The 20,634-nt window shown below is 39.4% G+C and overlaps 1 protein-coding gene across 1 annotated transcript in view; it reads right to left on the bottom strand.

Annotated features, from left to right (window-relative positions):
* Positions 1 to 14,568, bottom strand: part of LOC132887853 (SH3 and multiple ankyrin repeat domains protein 2-like) — a 264,197-nt gene extending 249,629 nt beyond the window's left edge. Inside the window, exons 1-3 of the mRNA XM_060923589.1 lie at positions 14,365 to 14,568; positions 3,647 to 3,850; positions 1,065 to 1,136 (exon numbers count right to left, since the gene is read on the bottom strand). Of these exons, the coding sequence (XP_060779572.1) occupies positions 1,065 to 1,136; positions 3,647 to 3,850; positions 14,365 to 14,568 (480 nt within the window). The remainder of the gene's footprint in view (positions 1 to 1,064; positions 1,137 to 3,646; positions 3,851 to 14,364) is intronic.
* Positions 14,569 to 20,634: the final 6,066 nt, after the last annotated feature.

Below are 20,634 nucleotides of genomic sequence, written 5' to 3'. Positions count from 1 at the left end.
AGGAGCTGGGGTGGAGGTGGGTTGCAAAATGGCTTGCAGAGGAAAGGTAGGCAGGTTAAAGCAGTTTAAATAAGGTGCTCTATGAGAGATATGCCGATAGAAAGCATAGAAGAGAATCAGCTGAGCTGATGTGGGCTGGTTTGAGATCAGCTGTAGTCAGCTGATGTAGTTGGGATTGAGGGCTGAACTTGACTTTGTGGCCTGCCAGCACTATGCTGTGTTTGATTTGTGATACATGGCAAAAATAGGTTTTCTGAATTGCAGGCATAACTACTGCACTGCAAAAAGTAAAATCTAACCAAGATTAAATATCTTAAATCAAGACAAAATATGCTTGTTATTTGTCTGCCAAGATAATTCTCCTTTCCAGGCAGGTTTTGTGTAAGAGTATTTCACTTACTTTAAGCATTTTTTCCCTCAATTATCTTAATAAGGTATTATAACTTGTTATTGAGATTTTATTACTGGTTATGAGTAAGTTCTGTCTTAAAATGAGAATTACCATAATTTCATCGGTGTTATATTAACCATGACAAGTTTGTCAAAGTCAGAATTTCTTATTTCAAGCATCTTATCCTTTCTTTTAATCTCTTAACACAAAACAGATAACTAAATTAAATGGATTGTTGTATTGTCAATCTGGGAACAAAAATAGGCTACAAAATGGATTGGTTTGTTGTTTTGATTTTGATTTATTTGGCGGTCTCAGTTGGTATAAACACTTACTTAAACAGAGCACACCAATATGCCCAGATGAAATAGTCAAACTGTTGGTTGGGGGACAAAGTATCTATCATGTTAAAATGAGTAGTACAACTTTACTTGTTTTTAGTATAAATACACTAGTTTTAAGACATCTGTGGGGTTTCTAAAGCTAGATATATTTACTTGTTTTTAAAAATCTTGTCAAGTCAAATTTTCTTGTTCTGTTGGCAGATAATTTTGCTTATTTTAAATAAAATATTCCTAATTTTATTCCTTTTTTTCTTGTTTTTGTAAGCCGGGTTTTTGCAGTGTGGTGTAAAATGGCCTTATAGTGCCATGAAGCATGTATGCTTGCTTACCTTGGTATGTAATTTGGCAATTTGCTTCTCATCTACATTGGGTTGCTTGTACACTCTGCTTTTATACCGAAACTGTAAAAAAGACCAGAGAACACTGCAGTTATTTGCTGGCTGTGGGCTCTATTTTAGAAGTGCAAGTATAATTTCACTTATTTTTAACACATTTGACTTATATAAGCAGATTAATTAGTTCTTATTATCTGACAGTTTTTACTGATTTTCAGTAAACCCCTGCATTATTTACAGCAAAAAAAAAGTTCATGTCAAATTGCAATATCAGGAAGTCAGACTAACAAAATTATTAAAATATTCCACCTCACCCCTTTCCTTCCTCTGATCCACTACCTTTCCTTACATGAACTGACTGCATTTTTAGGTGCTTATACTGGCTGTTTTTTTTTCTAACACTAATACATCAATGTAGTATGGTATTAAGTCTCAACTGTGAGTCACCAGCCATTTTCGGCTTGCATTTTAGGGTGCAAGATGGGCATTAAAGTATATCTATATGCAAGTATACAACAACTGCTCGACAGTATGTAAGTATATACTGCTTCACATACTGTATACTGTACTTCCTGTTAAAGTGAAGGAAAATACTGCAAATATTATTATTATTATTATTTGCTGTTGTTGTTGTTGTTGTTGTTTTTGCTGTTGTTATTTAATATACTTCCACAGCATATATCCACTCAAAATTTAAACAGATATGTTTAAAAAATGAAATTGATAAGGAAACAAGTATTTGGACAAGTATTACCACAAATGACAGTATTAGTACTTTGTTGCAAAGATGTTGGCAATTACAGCTTCAAAAATTCTGTGGTAAGAAGTGATTAGGATTTTGCAGAATTGAGAATTTTGCAGCAAAGAGCTCTAATTTTGTCTTATCTGACCAGAGTATTTTGTTCCAACATGCATCTCTGTTTTTTTTTTATTTTAAATTTTATTTTTTTAATAAAGAAATGATTTGGGTGAAGTTGTTCTCTGTGTTCCTGCTGGAGGTAAAAGTTTCAAACTTTCAGAGGACAGAATATACATCCACACTAGGAGCAATGGGAACCTCTTTAAGCTCTCCTGTCTCAGAGCGAAAACTAAATGGCACCACGTACTGATCAGGGAGCTGTTATTTGCTGACGATGCTGCCCTAGCAGCCCACAGTGAACCTACCTACAGTGAATGCTTGACTGCTTTGCGCATGCCTGTCAAGAGTTTGGTCTTTCAGTTAGCATAAAGAAGACCAACGTCCTGGGCCCCAAGATGTCAGTAATATGCTCAACATCTGTATTGGTGATCACATCTTGGATGTAGTAGAGAGATTCACATACCTGGGGTCAACTATTTCCGACAACCTATCCCTAGATGCTGAACTTAACATCCAAATTGGAAAAGTGGCTACAGCAATGGCCTGACTCTCTAAGAGGGTCTGGGATAACAATAAGCACAATATTCACAATAATAACAATTCACATCTTGGTCTGGGATAACAATAAGCTCACCATCAGGACCAAAATGAAAGTATATCAATCTCGTGTACGAAGCACACTGCTTTATGGCAGTGAAGCATGGACACTATATTCTCACCAAGAATGGAGGCTGAACACCTTCCATCAACGCTGCCTTCGAAGGATCCTCGGACTGACATGGAAGGACCATGTGTCCAACAAAGCTGTCCTGGAAACAGCTGGCATGACAAGCATGTACACCGTGCTGCAATACAGAAGGCTTTGCTGGCTTGGGCATGTCAGATGTATGCAGGATGGTAGAATCCCGAAAGACATGTTTTATGGCCAGCTTGTAAGAGGAACTAGGCCTCATGGTAGACCAAAGCTGAGATACAGGGATGTCTGCAAGAAAGACCTGTCTGCAGGTAACACTGAATGCGATTCCTGGGAGACCCTAGCTGTGGACCACAGGCAATGAAAGCAAACAGTGAGACACTGTATCAAGAATAGTGAGAGAAAAAGAGAACTGCATGCGACTAAGAAAGAATGAAGCTGACAGTGTGCACAGAGCATACTACCTCAGAGTGGTTTCACCTGTGCAAATTGCAGCAAAACATACGGTTCGCAGATAGGACTTTTCAGTCACAGCAGGTGCTGTGTGCCCAAACCCGGCGCATTTGCCATTGTCTCTCAAGACAGAAGGCAGCCAACAACTGTTCTTCCTGCTGCTTTCAGGTTGTCTTGCAGTTCTTTTTTCAGCGACTGTTGGCTTTTTTTAATCTTCCTTCTTCCTTAACAATAGTCTAAGAGTACATTGTGAAATCATGTCTGGTGCAACTGTTGTTCCTCAGGACGTTTTCATAATGATACCAGGTACAATTTGCAGGACACTTTTTTCATCATTTAAGGTTTTTTTTTTTAATCTAGCCTTTTAAAACATATACTTGTTTATGCATATGATAGCATACTTTTTTGTCAAAAGTAAGAAAAAAACATTGTGTATACATTTGATGTGGATATATGCAGTGGAAATATATTAAATAACAAAAACAAAAGTGTCCAAATACTTATTGTCCCTCAGTGTACATGATGTATACTGTACCATTCTAAACTGAAATTGAGCTTTTCCATTTTTACCTCCAGAGTCGGGATGCTTTTGCTAGTTGGTTGTGGATATTCACTGAGCAGACGTTCTTCATCCAGGAACTTTCCATCTCGGCCATTATTTGCCGGCTGGAACAGGCCATAGTTCAGCACGTCCTTTAAGCTCTGACTCAAAGTACAAAGGATTTGCTGCTTCACCGCCCAAACTGTTAAGTCCACATCAAACCTCATACATTTCTGTTTGGGAAGAAAAAAATGTAATTTTCCTGTCATTAACATTTCTGAAGCTACTAAATTCTTAAGCTGGTCATCAAAGAATTTAAGTTTGCTTTATTCATTGCACTATTAATTTAATTACAAGAAAATAGTATTTTAAGATCTATTAATCTCATCTTAAATTTTAATGTTATAGTTGTATTCAACATGAATGCAACTGCACTGTGAATATATCTGACATGAATACAGTTTTATTTACTTATAATGCTGTTTAAAAAAAAAAAGGCCATAAAAGCTGAAGGTTGGTGTTGAGGATTCTCTAAAGTTATTCAGGATAAAACACAGCCAGTTTTCACTCTTTTAAAAGTGAAGAGAAAGCCATAAGCACATATACAAACTGTTTCACTGTCTAGGTAATAATAAAGAACCTTTATAAGACAGAAATCTTCTCAGGTACTGTGATGTGAGACCAATCAGTGCTTTATAGGTCATTCATAATATTTTATAATTCATGGATTCATTCATCATCTCTAACCACTTTATCCTGGTCAAGGTCCACAGTAGGTCGGGAGTCTGTCCCAGTAACACTGGCTGCAAGGCAGGAGAATTCACCCCGAGTTGGATGACACATTCACACACTCATTCACATGTGGGAAATTTAGCATCTGCCTACCTGCTAATTTTTGGACAGTGAGAGAAAACTGGAGAACCTGGAAAAAAAAACATGCAGAACCCCACACAAACAGTAACCCAAGGAACAAACCAGATATTAAGGGACTGTGAGGAAGCAATGCTACCAGCTGTTCCACCCTGTATTTTGTAATCAATGCAAAAATGCTTAATGTATCATTTATATTTCTTAACTTCACTTTGTTTTTAAATAAATAAAGGTTTTCCCAGTAATAATATATAAATTAACTTCAAATTCTTGAGTTTAAGTCATGTGACTTTTCTTAGCAATTTCACTTCTGGTAAAACTGCTGGTGGTCAAGCAAACCAAAATGGCTGCCGTTAGTGCCAACAACTAGCGATAACTTATCAGAGTATGCTCGTAATCTAGAAGCCACTGCTCGCTTTAGATATATTCAGAAGATTGCTACGGTATGTGCAATGGAATCGACCCCTACAGTCTGGGAAAGAAGGATTTGTCATACGATCTCGAAAACTACCCTCCAGTTGAGTTCCCTGACATCTTGAACTATGTGGTATTACAGACATCCTTCTACACTGCAAAACAGATAAAAGTGTGGAAGAGTATGGAGGCTTATAACTTTTTTGTATGTGGCTGGGTAAAGGGCCTCGGTATCAAGTCGCTGCCGAAAGAATCCTGTATTGTTTTTGCCCATGTGTTTTTTTTTAAGCTTTTCGTTTGTGTCTTTACAATGAAGCGCTGCAAGTTGAAATGTAAACAAACAACAGTTCGCTTGATTTTCACTTGTGTTGGCTCTTATCTCTCAAGTAAATCATTCACAAAGATCATGAGAAACCCCTTTAAAGACCTGGATCTTAGTTAAATAAGAGGGAGAAGTGATCACAGCGCATTGTAACTGTATGGCTGGATAAGAATTTTACATGTTACTGAATTATAGTGTACTTATTTTTTCCCACCTCATTTCTGAATGTTGGTTTGCTTTTTTGGGGAAAAAAATACTACATATTGAAATCTTTTGTTGTTGTTGTCACCTGAGGTTATTTGTTTGTTTATAATCGTTGGTGAGAACCACACAATTGTTATTTAGGCCCCAATAACTAAAAACATAGAACTGAAGGAGGGTATACATTTTTATTCCCAATAGGTCTACACTGGTGCTTGAAAGTTTGTGAACCCTTTAGAATTCTCTATATTTCTGCATAAATATGACCTAAAACATCATCAGATTTTCACACAAGTCCTAAAAGTAGATACAGAGAACCCAGTTAAACAAATGAGACAAAAATATTATACTTAGTCATTGATTTGTTGAGGAAAATGATCCAATATTACATATCTGTGAGTGGCAAAAGTATGTGAACCTCTAGGATTAGCAGTTAATTAGTGGATCATGGCACGAACAAAGGAGATTTCTGAGGACCTCAGAAAAAGCCTTGTTGATGCTCATCAGGCTGGAAAAGGTTACAAAACCATCTCTAAAGGGTTTGGACTCCACCAATCCACAGCCAGACAGACTGGGTACAAATGGAGGAAATTCAAGACCATTGTTACCCTCCCCAGGAGTGGTCGACCAACAAAGATCACTCCAAGAGCAAGGTGTGTAATAGTCGATGAGGTCACAAAGGACCCCAGGGTAACTTCTAAGCAACTGAAGGCCTGTCTCACATTAGCCAATGTTAATGTTTGAGTCCACCATCAGGAGAACACTGAACAACAATGGTGCTCATGGCAGGGCTGCAAGGAGAAAGCCACTGCTCTCCAAAAAGAACATTGCTGCTCGTCTGCAGTTTGCTAAAGATCATGTGGACAAGCCAGAAGGCTATGGGAAAAGTGTTTTGTGGACAGACGAGATCAAAATAGAAATTTCTGGTTTAAATGAGAAGCATTATGTTTGGAGAAAGGAAAACACTGCATTCCAGCAGAAGAACCTTATCCCATCTGTGAAACATGGTGGTGGTAGTATCATGGTTTGGGCCTGTTTTGCTGCATCTGGGCCAGGACAGCTTGCAATCATTGATGGAACAATGAATTCTGAATTATACCAGTGAATTCTGAAGGAAAATGTCAGGACATCTGTCCATGAACTGAATTTCAAGAGAAGGTGGGTCATGCAGCAAGACAACGACCCTAAGCACACAAGTCATTCTACCAAAGAATGGTTAAAGAAGAATAAAGTTAATGTTTTGGAATGGCCAAGTCCTGACCTTAATCCAATCAAAATGTTGTGGAAAGATCTGAAGCGAGCAGTTCATGTGAGGAAACCCACCAATATTCCAGAGTTTAAGTTGTTCTGTACAGAGGAATGGGCTAAAATTCCTCCAAGCCAGTGTGCAGGACTGATCAACAGTTACCGGAAACGTTTAGTTGCAGTTATTGCTGCACAAGGGGGTCACACCAGATACTGAAAGCAAAGGTTCACATACTTTTGCCACTCACAGATATGTAATATTGTATCATTTCCCTCAATAAATAAATGACCAAGTATAATATTTTTGTCTCATTTGTTTACCTGGGTTCTCTTTATCTACTTTTAGGACTTGTGTGAAAATCTGATGATGTTTTAGGTCATATTTATGCAGAAATATAGAGAATTCTAAAGGGTTCACAAACTTTCAAGCACCACTGTATAAGGCCTCACAGTTGACAGTGCAAGTCAGAGCAAACTCCAAGCCATGGGGTCAAAGGAATAATCTGCAGACCTCAGAAACAGGATTGTGTCAAGGCATAGATCTGGAGAAGGGTACAGAAAAATTGCTGCAGCTTTACAGGACCCAAAGAGCACAGTGGCCACCATCATTCGTAAATAGATGTTTGGAACTGCCAAGAAGCTTCCTAGACCTGGCCACCTGGTCAAACTGAGCGATCAGGGGAGACAGGCCTTGGCCAGAGAGGTGAGCAGGAACCCAAGGGTCACTCTGACAGAGATCCAGCGGATCCTTGTGGAGATGGGAGAACCTTGCAGAAGACCAACCATCCAGGCAGCACTCCACAAATCAGGCCTTTATGGTAGAGTGGCCAGATGGAAACCAATCCTTTGTAAAAGGCACATGATAGCCTGCTTGGAGTTTGCCAAAAGGCACCTAGAGGACTCTCAAACCATGAGAAACAAGATTATCTGGTTTGATGAAGCCAGAATTGAACTTTTTGGCCTGAACACCAAGCATGACATCTGGAGAAAACCAGGCACTGCTCATCACCTGGCGAATGCTATCCCTACAGTGAAGCATGGTGGCGGCAGCATCATGATGTGGGGATGTTTTTCAGCATGGGAACAGGGTGACTAGTCCTGATAGAGGGAAAGATGAATGCAGCTAAGTACACCAAGATCCTTGAAGAAAACCTGCGCCAGAGCACTCTGGACCTCAGACTGGGGCGAAGGTTTACCTTCCAACATGACAACAACCCAAAGCACACAGCCAAGAGAACAAAGGAGTGGCTTTGGACAAAGTCTGTGGATGTCCTTGAGTGGCCCAGCCACAGCCTAGACCTGAATCCAATTGAACATCTGTGTAAGAAGCTGAAAATGGCTATGCACCGATGCTCCCCATCCAACCTGATGGAGCTTGCAAGGATATGCCAAAGGGAATGGGCAAAAATGTCCAGAAACAAGTGTGCCAAGCTCGTAGCTTCTTTCCCAAGATGCGTTGAAGCTGTCGTTGCTGCCAAAGGTGGATCAACCAAGTATTAGGCTAAGGGTGTGTACAGATATGTAACCCCTAAATAACCTATTTTTGTCAGTAAAATAAAATTGCATATTTTCTAAAAACCTGCTTTCACTTTGTAATTATGGGCTATTTTGTGTAGAATTTTGTGACAAAAAATGAACAGTCTATTGTAGAATAAGTCTGTAATGTAATAAAACGTGGAGAAGGTGAAAGGGGTGTGCAGACTTTCTGGCTTAACTGTACCTGAGATGTACCCCACTTCTCTCCCAAAGTCAGCTGGGATTGGCTCCAGCTTCCCCTGCAACCCTGACAGATAAGCTGTATAGATAATGGATGGATGGTTCAGGTGATGGAAATATATGCAGGGATCAGGATCCCCCTCCTCTCTTCTGTATGAATAAAAACCCTTCAGACGTAAGTGAGATGGAAGGTCTGATGTAACCTTGCTGTAGTGCTTCAGAGATGTATTCTTCCACAGCCTTGTTTTCAGTTAAAGTTAGGTAGATAGTCAGGTGGCATAGTACCTGAGAGCAGATTGATAGCACAGTCAAATAGTCTGTGAGGAAGTAGGGTGCAGGGCGTGGTGTTGCTAAACACCCTTTTGGCTCAGTATCTGAAATATGGACTATGGTGGAAATATGCATTTATTTTGGAGAAATAGTGCAGCGCATACTGATCAGAATATCAAGCCTTTTGGGGACTGAGTCTGAATAGAGAGACCTTTTTCCAGAGTCTTCTGACTTTTTTGATGATTAGGTCAACATAGGTGATTTGCATGGGCTCTGGAGCTGCAGGTCCTGGGTAAGACTCCAGGCTAAAACAAAAATATCCTTCACAATTATTGTAGAACCCCAATATGCAGATGACTCTGTGGGTTGCTCCGATTCTGAAGATGGCATGCAAAGAACTGTTGATGCCTTTGCCATAGCATATAGTAAATTGGGTTTTACCCTTAACATTAGCAAGACTGAGACTATGTTTCAGCATGAACATGGATATCCATCACTTTCAGACCCTCTTCCATCAATCCAAATCAATGGCGAATAACTTAAGGTTGTCAATAACTTTAAGTACCTGGGAAGTACTGTCTCAAGCAATGCCTCCCTGGATCTGGAAATTCAAAGCCGTATCAGTGCAGCTGCAATAGCCTACAACAAACTCAGCAAGAGGCTTTTTTGTAATAAAGACAGCCAATCCAATACAAAGATTATGGTTTACAAAGCTATCATCATACCCACTCTACTTTATGGCTGTGAGACATGGTTCACTTATTAGAAGCAGATGAGGCAATTGGAAATGTATCATCAGCAATGTTTGAGGCGAATTCTGAATATCAAATGGCAAGACAAAGTAAAAAAAGCTGACATACTTCAGAGAGCATCTTCATCTAGCCTGGAATCAATCATTCTGCGCCATCGGCTAAGGTGGGCTGGTCACCTCTGTAGAATGCTGGACTATCGTCTTCCTAAACAAGTCTACTTCTCGCAGCTGTCTCATGGTACTACAGTGGTGCTTGAAAGTTTGTGAACCCTTTAGAATTTTCTATATTTCTGCATGAATATGACCTAAAACATCATCAGATTTTCACACAAGTCCTAAAAGTAGATAAAGAGAACCCAGTTAAACAAATGAGACAAAAATATTATACTTGGTCATTTTTTTATTGAGGAAAATGTTCCAATATTACATATCTGTGAGTGGCAAAAGTATGTGAACCTCTAGGATTAGCAGTTAATTTGAAGGTGAAATTAGAGTCAGGTGTTTGCAAATCAATGGGATGACAATCAGGTGTGAGTGGGCACCCTGTTTTATTTAAAGAACAGGGATCTATCAAAGTCTGACCTTCACAACACATGTTTGTGGAAGTGTATCATGGCAGGAACCAAGGAGATTTCTGAGGACCTCAGAAAAAGCATTGTTGATGCTCATCAGGTTGGAAAAGGTTACAAAACCATCTCTAAAGAGTTTGGACTCCACCAATCCACAGTCAGACAGATTGTGTACAAATGGAGGAAATTCAAGACCATTGTTACCCTCCCCAGGAGTGGTCAATCAACAAAGATCACTCCAAGAGCAAGGCATGTAATAGTCGGCGAGGTCACAAAGGACCCCAGGGTAACTTCTAAGCAACTGAAGGCCTCTCTCACATTGGCTAATGTTAAATATTCATGAGTCCACCATCAGGAGAACACTGAACAACAATGGTGTGCATGGCAAGGTTGCAAGAAGAAAGCCACTGCTCTCCAAAATGAACAATGCTGCTCATCTACAGTTTGCTAAAGATCACATGGACAAGCCAGAAGGCTATTGGAAAAATGTTTTGTGGATGGATGAGACCAAAATAGAACTTTTTAGTTTCAAATGAGAAGCTTTATATTTGGAGAAAGGAAAACACTGCATTCCAGCATAAGAACCTTAAACTATCTGTGAAACATGATGGTGGTAGTATCATGGTTTGGGCCTGTTTTGCTGCAGCTGGGCCAGGACGGCTTGCCATCATTATGCTTGCTGAATTATACCAGTTAATTCTAAAGGAAAATGTCAGGACATCTGTCCATGAACTGAATCTCAAGAGAAGGTGGGTCATGCAGCAAGACAATGACCCTAAGCACACAAGTCGTTCTACCAAAGAATGGTTAAAGAAGAATAAAGTTAATGTTTTGGAATGGCCAAGTCAAAGTCCTGACCTTAATCCAATCGAAATGTTGTGGAAGGACCTGAAGCGAGCAGTTCATGTGAGGAAACCCACCAACATCCCAGAGTTGAAGCTGTTCTGTACAGAGGAATGGGCTAAAATTCCTCCAAGCCGCTGTGCAGGACTGATCAACAGTTACCAGAAACATTAGTTGCAGTTATTGCTGCACAAGGGAGTCACACCAGATACTGAAAACAAAGGTTCACATACTTTTGCCACGCACAAATATGTAATATTGGATCATTTTCCTCAATAAATAAATGACCAAGTATAATATTTTTGTCTCATTTGTTTACCTGGGTTCTCTTTATCTACTTTTAGGACTTGTGTGAAAATCTGATGATGTTTTAGGTCATTTTTATGCAGAAATATAGAAAATTATGAAGGGTTCACAAACTTTCAAGCACCACTGTAGGCCAATGGGTGCTCCAAAGAAAAGGCACAAGGACCTTCTAAAGTCCTCACTGCTGAAATGTGGAATCAATCCTAACGAGTGGGATCAACTAGCAATGGATCGGCATGTTTGGAAAAACATAACTCGCGATGGTGTTCTTCACTTTGAGAAAACCAGACTTATTGAAGAATCCGCACGTCGTGAGTGTAGGAAGGCCACCACCCAACAGTGTCGAGATGATCAACAGATTGGTCATAGCTGAACCTCTGTTCCATTAATCCATTCAGTCACCATACTCATATACGAGTGGCAGCAATGAGGATGATAATAATGATGATGATGATGATGATGATGGAGCTGCAGGAATCTCACTATTGATGTTGGCAGGGACAAAGAGAAGAGTCAGAGTTGATGAGCTTGTCTAGGCAACTGGCCAGGCAGATGAGGGGTTTAGTGACAACCTGCTGTCGCAGCAAGCCAACACTATGATCATGTTCCCTCTCAATCTTTGGTGGAAGACAGAGATGAGAGGAGGTTTGATTCAGCTGCTTCCAGTAGCCAATGCACGAAACTCTATGAGAAATTTAGTTGCTGACTGTTGGCCTTGTTTGAAGGACATGGGAAGTTCACCTGCTTCACTGCCATGGGTAGAGTGATGAAACACATGGTAAATTAGTTCTATGGAGCTGTCTTATGATTGCCTAATGTCAATGTCATTCATCTAAACAACAGTGACCAACTCAAGTGCTTTTCCAGCGTAGTAATGAAATGGGCTGAGATGCTTTGTCTTTGGCAGACTTGATCTCTTTCGCACTTTCAAGAAAACTGTAGTAGTAAACTTTGGCACTAGGGTCACCATATTTGTCAGTTTGTGCAATAAAAATCCATTTACATCAAATAGGCACTGTCATGTAGGAAGTGAGGTTCTTCATTGAGTGTGCGTTCCATTAGAAGTCTAGTGATTCTGAACAAGGTTAAATGCTTAACTGAAGATCATGTGAGGGGCTGAAGGTCATTAGAATGAATTGTACTCTGAAAATCTGGGAGTTGCAGACATGGGTGTGACATTCATTTTTCAATATTCTGATTCAACCATCAAATTTATAGTGACCTTAATGTTTGACTGTTGAAATGTTATGTAAGCCGTGACGTCATCATGAGATGTTATGGTTTGACAGGTAAAAAAAAAAAAACTCTGTAGTGAACTAAATTATTAATTTTGTTCAATCAAAAAACATATATACAGTGGTGCTTGAAAGTTTGTGAACCCTTTAGAATTTTCTATATTTCTGCATAAATAGGACCTAAAACATCATCAGATTTTCACACAAGTCCTAAAAGTAGATAAAGAGAACCCAGTTAAACAAATGAGACAAAAATATCATACTTGGTCATTTATTTATTGAGGAAAATGATCCAATATTATATATCTGTGAGTGGCAAAAGAATGTGAACTTCTAGGATTAGCAGTTAATTTGAAAGTGAAATTAGAGTCAGGTGTTTTCAACCAATGGGATGACAATCAGGTGTGAGTGGGCACCCTATTTTATTTAAAGAACAGGAATCTATCAAAGTCTGATCTTCACAACACATGTTTGTGTAAGTGGATCATGGCACGAACAAAGGAGCTTTCTGAGGAGCTCAAAAAAAGTGTTATTGATGCTCATCAGGCTGGAAAAGGTTACAAAACCATCTCTAAAGAGTTTGGACTCCACCAATCCACAGTCAGACAGATTGTCTACAAATGGAGGAAATTCAAGACCATTGTTACCTTCCCCAGGAGTGGTCGACCAATAAAGATCACTCCAAGAGCAAGGCGTGTAATAGTTGGTGAGGTCACAAAGGACCCCAGGGTAACTTTTAAGCAACTGAAGATCTCTCTCACATTGGCTAATGTTGATGTTCATGAGTCCACCATCAGGAGAACACTGAACAACAAGGGTGTGCATGGCAGGGTAGCAAGGAGAAAGCCACTGCTCTCCAAAAAGAACATTGCTGCTCATCTGCAGTTTGCTAAAGATCTTGTGGACAAGCCAGAAGGTTATTGGAAAAATGTTTTGTGGACGGATGAGACCAAAATTGAACTTTTTGGTTTAAATGAGCAGCATTATGTTTGGAGAAAGGAAAACACTGCATTCCAGCATAAGAACCTTATCCCATCTGTGAAACATGGTGGTGGTAGTATCATGGTTTGGGCCTGGTTTGCTGCATCTGGGCCAGGACAGCTTGCTATCATTGATGGAACAATGAATTCTGAATTATACCAGCCAATTCTAAAGGAAAATTTTAGGACATCTGTCCATAAACTGGGTGGGCCATGCAGCAAGACAATGACCCTAAGCTCACAAGTCATTCTACCAAAGAATGGTTAAAGAAGAATAAAGTTAATGTCTTGGAACAGCCAAGTCAATGTCTTGACCTTAATCCAATGGAAATGTTGTGGAAGGACCTGAAGCGAGCAGTTCATGTGAGGAAACCCACCAACATCCCAGAGTTGAAGCTGTTCTGTATGGAGGAATGGGCTAAAATTCCTCCAAGCCGGTGTGCAGGACTGATCAACAGTTACTGGAAACGTTTAGTTGAAGTTATTGCTGCACGGGGGGTCACACCAGATACTGAAAGCAAAGGTTCACATACTTTTGCCACTCACAGATATGTAATATTGGATCATTTTCCTCAATAAATAAATGACCAAGTATAATATTTTTGTCTCATTTGTTTAACTGGGTTCTCTTTATCTACTTTTAGGACTTGTGTGAAAATCTGATGATGTTTTAGGTCATATTTATGCAGAAATATAGAAAATTCTAAAGGGTTCACAAACTTTCTAGCACCACTGTATTAAGTAAAATAAAAGAGCAAAATAATGTACACACAGACTATTAACATGCTCATACATACTGTGGACACTGAGATAAAGCATTTTGAATGCAAATTGTATATTTATGTAAAATGCTGTTATCCTTGCTGACTTTATAATATTTTAAATACCTTTATAACCAAAATAAACTTTAACATCAACCTTAAAAAGTAAGTTCATTAATTGAAATGAAATAAGCATATTTAAGGCATTTTCAGTTCTCAAATATTCAGTCCTCCCCAGCCACAACAAACACACACACAACTCACCGTCTGCTGTAGATCTGGAATAATGACCCTGATGACGACTGCGTTGCTTTGAATATCCTCCATGAAGCTCAGTGGCCTCTCAGCCGGCACTCTTATACTCTCATAGATGGTGTCCTCTTTAGAGCTCCCGGAGATAGACTCATCAGAATAATCAGAAAAGCTCTGAGCCATTTCATCCTCACTGGATGTTGGACTCCGTGGCATAGTATAGGACGCACACCGAGTCAACTGTGGAAACGCACACACACAATTATTTTCTATTATAACTTCTTTATATTAAAATGTAAGACAGGCTGATTGGTTGCATGAATGGATGTGCATTTATGTATATTTATTTAAGGGTTCAATCGTCTTCCATTTACTGTTTTTAATCAATTCAAAAGAAAGAGAAACTGAAGCTGAAAGAATGACAAATTCATTATGTTATACCCAAATACTGTAAAAGTAAAGGCAATCACAACAAGGTAAAAACAAATGCATTCTTTATAAATTATTCATCATCTGCTTGATTAAATCTGCTACTTAATGACAGTGAATGTGTTGCAGTGCTGTTTCGCGTGATTAGCATTCATATAAAGTTATGAAGAGATTTGCAGTGATTAAGACTTGACAAAATCATGCAAACACATCTTAATAAAAACTGAATACACATGATTAGAGATGTGAATGTGCTTACAAGGCGCTGATCCACATGGATCCACTTTGATGTTTTATATGAGGCATCTGTTCAAAGTGAAACATCTTTTTGTTTGTATCAGTTATTTTATTTTATAAAGATAATATCATCTTGTAATTTATAAGTTGCGGTTGTGATTAATGGTTCACAAGCTGAAGAGGATAAGATGATTTACTGTTTTTAGTTTGCGTTTTATAAACACGATTAATAACTTCACCCTTTAACAAAGTATGTCTATCCAAGTAAGTTAAACCCCAGCAGTGACTAGATTCTAAAGGCCAAAAATGTAATCTATCAGATGAGAAAGGTTTTTTTTTAGACATCATTAAATGTCCACTCAATCATAATTTCAGTGTTTTTTGTTCAGCAAAATGAAATTCTCGCAGCAGAACGTTATTCTCTCTTCATTTTCCCCTTTTATCCTCACCATTATTCAGCCCATTTGAACTGTATAATTGGAAAAGAAGTACAATATGGAACTGTAGAGAAGCTGTAAATTAGTGTGTGTGTGTGTGTGTGTGTGTGTGTGTGTGTGTGTGTGTGTGTGTGTGTGTGATGGTCTGTCCTTGTATTTCCATCTTTACTTCTCTGTTCCTTTACATATATACAGTAAAGATGTGTATGGAAATTGGGGAATAGATGATACCAGCTAGTAAAAAGTGTGAGGGTTAAAAGTTCATGACCAAATATGAAAATAGGAAATTGAAGAGGTCAGACAGATGCTCCGATTGTGGGAAGCAAAATAAGACTGTAGTAGCTGGGGGCATGGTTTCATTAGAAGGCTGCAGTGGGAGTGTTGTGCTTGGGGGACAAGCTATAGATGTGACGTTTATTGTAGCAGACCCTGGATCATCAATCCTGCTGCCTCTAATCATTGTTATTAGAAGGCTGAAGCTAATGGAATGCTTGAGTGCAGGGATTCTGGGCTAAAGTGTGCTATGCCGATTGAGTGTCCCCACTAAGTCTAATTTACAAGTTTTTTAAGGGAGCTTGGGACCAACAGATTGTTTAAGGCGGTTGAAACAGATTACATTAATAGACTAGGAAAACTTGGCTCAGGTGTGCCACATCAATCATTACAGACACCAGTGGAGCTGGAAAATGAAAAATAAAATGCATGCCTGTTCAATCATATCTGATAAGGTTTCTTTCAGTCTTATAAATGTGAAAATAACACTTTTTCTGTTTTAACAAAAAAGGAAAAAACACACACACACACACAAAAAAAAAAACACCTGAAATATTCCTGAAAATAAAGGAGCGGTTTGTGGAAACAAGAATGAATGTACACTACAAGGATGGAAGGAGGGTCTGGTGATTTCTTACATTCACTCACTCACACACACAAATAAAATTAATAGATATCAGAGATAGCTGTGTGTGTGTGTGTGTGTGTTTACTCATCTCTCTGACTCATAGGTTTTGCCAAATGTCAGGGCTCACTGTCTGACATTTTCTTTTGGTTAACCTGGTAATGCCTGGCCCAGTTGTCATGGTGCTGGACTCACAGTGGAGTTTATAGATGGTTCATGAATGGTTGATGAGGTACAGCAAACCTATTGTTAAGAGTTTTATTGGATCAGGGCAATGTTATAGCATGGCTGGGGCATGAAGAGGGACTTTAAAGATGTTTGATTTGTTCCTCTTCATGGAGACAATGCATGTGATTAAATTAAGGCAGTCTGGATCACATTCAACTTTAGAACAATCAGAATCACACTTTCAGTAATCCTTCATAACTGCCAGCTGTGATACATACAGTCCTAAAAATCTCCACAATGCTTTTGTCTGTTAAAATAGCTGATACCAGTAATCATTTTATAATTATGCATCACTATACAATATTACTACATATAAATTTGCTCAGACATTATAATGGAAATTCTCGGTCTCTGCTGTTGCTATTGTTTAGTTTAATTCATGTGGGCCTGATCCTAGTGGATCCCTTGTGGATCACTCTATTGCACTATTGACTGGTATATTACCAGAGGTAGGTAGATTAAGCAAAAACTACACTCAAGTAAAAGTACTGTTACTTTATAATGATAATGAGTCAAGTAGAAGTAAAAGTACTAATCAAAATATATGTTTACTTCTACTTGAGTCATCATTAGAAAGTAACAATACTTTTACTTGAGTGTAGTTTTTGTATTCCAAAAACTACAAAAACATACTAATCAAAATGGACTTTAAACTGCAACGGGTGGTGAGTCTCAGGTTCAGGAGGACTTGAGTATTGGGGAAAGTGGAGTTACCCCTTAATCACCATTGCTCCCAGGTCCGCTCTGACCTGGAGTGGTAGCACCTGCCTGGGTTCCAGCTATGGGTTACATAGTACATCATCAATAAGGCACTGGCAGCAGGGCACTTTTTGGTGCAATGTGGCAGATGAACCCAACAGGGTCGGTGGCACACCACCAGATGGCATGTGGAAGAGCCACTCAAATGGCCAATGGATGGCATCACTCAGAAAGTCAGTTGTCACTGCGGGGCAGCTTCCATACCCATTAGGTCTGTGGCACTTTTGTGCACCACTTGGCATCAGGTCTGGAGGTCCAGAGAGACAACATGATTGGGGCATGACATCATTTATCTTACCTGACTGTGGAAGGCGCTTTGTTAGGAGAATAGTATGCGAGAGCTCACAAGGCCAGACATTCTGTGGCGGCTTGGCTGGGTCATTCATGCCCCCGCAGCGGGCGACTCTGTCACTCTGGTGCGGGCCTCACAGCCAATCTGTGTTTCCGCACATCCTAATGATGCAGTCATCATTGCTAGCAATGGACAGCTGCCGACGACGAATAATCAAAATAATGACTTGAGTATGAGTAAAAAAGAATCATAAAATGACTACTCAAGGAGTGAATAACTTCCTGTGATGATTTTTTCTATAATGTATAATGTATTACAGGGGTGGCATGCTGGTGCAGTGGTCAGCACTGTCACCTCACAGCAAGAAGGTTCTGGGTTTGAACCTTCACTGGGGCCTTTCTGTGTAGAGTTTGCATGCATCTCCCCATGCCTGCATGGGTTTTCTCCCACAGTCCGAAGACATGTGGATAAGGTCAGCTGAGTATGATTTATTGACCATAGGTGTGAGTATGAATGGTTGTTCATCTTTGTGTTAGCCCTGTGATAGATTTGTAACCTGCCCAGGGTGTATCCTTCCTCTTGCCTGAAGCCAGCTGGGATTGGCTCCAGCTTACCCCATGACCCAGACAGATAAGCCATATAGATAATGCATGGATGAATAATGTATTAAATTCAAATGCATCAGAATATCAGTTATGCTCAAAATAAAATTTTAAACTGTTTGTCTAATAATAAATACCGCGAGTTGGCCTAGTGGTTAGTGTGTCCGCCTCTCGACCAGGAGATCATGAATTCTACTCATGGTTGGGTCGTACCAAAGACCACCATAAAAATGGTACCTACTACCATCTGGCAAGGCACGCTGCAATACAGATGTGAGTGGAGAGTCAAATTCTTGCGGTTACCAGAGGACTAGCCACCCACTGTAACCCAAGCTTGAGAGGCCAAGGGCTACTGAAATGGAGATCGGTGCTGCACCTATACACCTTTTGGTTAGTACTGGGACAGGAGACTGCCTGGGAAGACCAGATTCTGGCATGAGAGGGACCTTGACTTATCTAATAATAAAAATTTGAACTGCTTGTCTATTTTCATAAATCTTCCAGGATAAAGAGAGCTGAGCAGAGCTGTGTGTGTGTGTGTGTTTGTGTGTGCATGCTGAATAAACTAAAATTGCTGAAAAGCAAAAGTGATTGAAAATAAAGTACACCTTTTTTGAAACCAATACCAAAGTCACGACACTGTTTAATCTCTTAAAACTTAACACAGTCCTAGTCTTTATTTATGTTTGGTAGTTAAGCACTCCCATACAGATTTACATCCACAAATGCCAGTAACTCTGTATGGTAGTGCTTGACAAAGGTTTGCCAAAGTAATTCTGAGCCCATGTGGTTATAATCAGCTATAGATGAATGACGGTTCTTGATGCAGTGCCATCTGAAGGATCAGAGATCACAGGTGTTCAGCTTAGGCTTGTGCCCTTACCCTTTATGCACAAATTCCTTCAGATTCCTTGAATCGTTTAATGATATTATGTACGGTACCATAGTGGGAGAAATATCCAAATTCCTTTATATATTTCTTTGAGAAACACTGTTTTTAAACATTTCAATTATTTTCTGATGTATTTGTTGGCAAACTGAAAATCCTCAGCCCTTCTTTGCTCCTCAAAGACTAGGCCTTTCCTGAATACTGCTTTTGTAGCAAATCATGATTACAATCACCTGTTGACATCACCTGTTTCAAATTACATTATTATTTATTTTACCTTATTAATCCTAAATTGCCCTGTCCCAGCTTTTTTGGAATGTGTTGCAGACCTGAAAGGCAGGAATGGATATATATTAAAAATTGAATTAAATTTGACCAGACAAAACATGAAATATTTTGGGTTCATACTGTCTGCAATGAAATACAAGTCAAAGTAAATTTAGAAATCACTGCTTTCTTTTTTTATTTGCATTTTCCATACCATCCCAACTTTTTTCTGATTTGGAGTTGTAGTTGTGACTCATTTATGTGCATGCCAATCAACCCAGACTAGGAATGAAAGAGCCTTGCAGTGTCCCATTTAATCAGCCTTCCTTTGCTTCTGTCTTTCTTCTAACATAAATCCATTTTTCACCCTTACACACTGTACACCCCAATCAAGAGCTAGCTCAGACTTTTTTTTACCTCAACCATTAAATGCTTTTATGCCTAAAATCTTTAACTAAAATACATTTCAGGAAATTATAGTGTGCAGAAACCACAGCCAAGACTACAGACAATTAAATATATGTACTGTAGAGTCCAAAAGTCCATAAATACACGTTTGCATTTGCATCCTTACTGGCTTGTACTGTTCTGTACTGTCTTACTAATTGTCTCATACCTGTCAAGTCTAACAGTTTACCTGTGAGCCTCACGTTTTTGGCTTTGCTGTGGTCTTATAGCCGAGAATGCAAATCTCACAACATATACCCCACACACACACACACACACACACACACACACACACCTTTCTGCACCTTTCTGTTTGTTGACACATATATATATTTTTTGCTTTATATCAGTGTATCAGTTGGCCATCCCTAGTTTACAAAGACATCAATAAAATAAAAAAAAGTGTGGAGAACCATTTCTTATTGGTACAACTCAAGGTTTATACCAAATTCTACAGGTTTCCCATCACCCATCTCCATCTCCATATTTTCTTTAGCAGTTTGGTTAACGGGCATAATTGTCTGCCTGGTCCTGGAGAATGACATTTCATTCCGATGTATTAATGTATATAGATAGAATAACAATTAAAGCCGCAAGTGGCCTCGACGGGCCCTCGCGCCAGCGGCCAAGGGGGGCGGGGGCATGCGTCCCCGCGAAATACCTTCCACAGCTTCTTCGGCAAGAGACATTACTCCCGCAATGGCGACAAAGAACAGAATTGGACACATGGCAACGATAGGGTCTCGCACTGTACGGTGCTCGGGCCCTAATAATAATAGCGCCCTAATAAGGGTCTT

The sequence above is a fragment of the Neoarius graeffei genome, chromosome 6, assembly GCF_027579695.1.
Source record: "Neoarius graeffei isolate fNeoGra1 chromosome 6, fNeoGra1.pri, whole genome shotgun sequence".
In the NCBI taxonomy this organism is placed as follows: Eukaryota; Metazoa; Chordata; class Actinopteri; order Siluriformes; family Ariidae; genus Neoarius; species Neoarius graeffei.
This window is presented reverse-complemented; position numbering and strand designations above follow the sequence as displayed.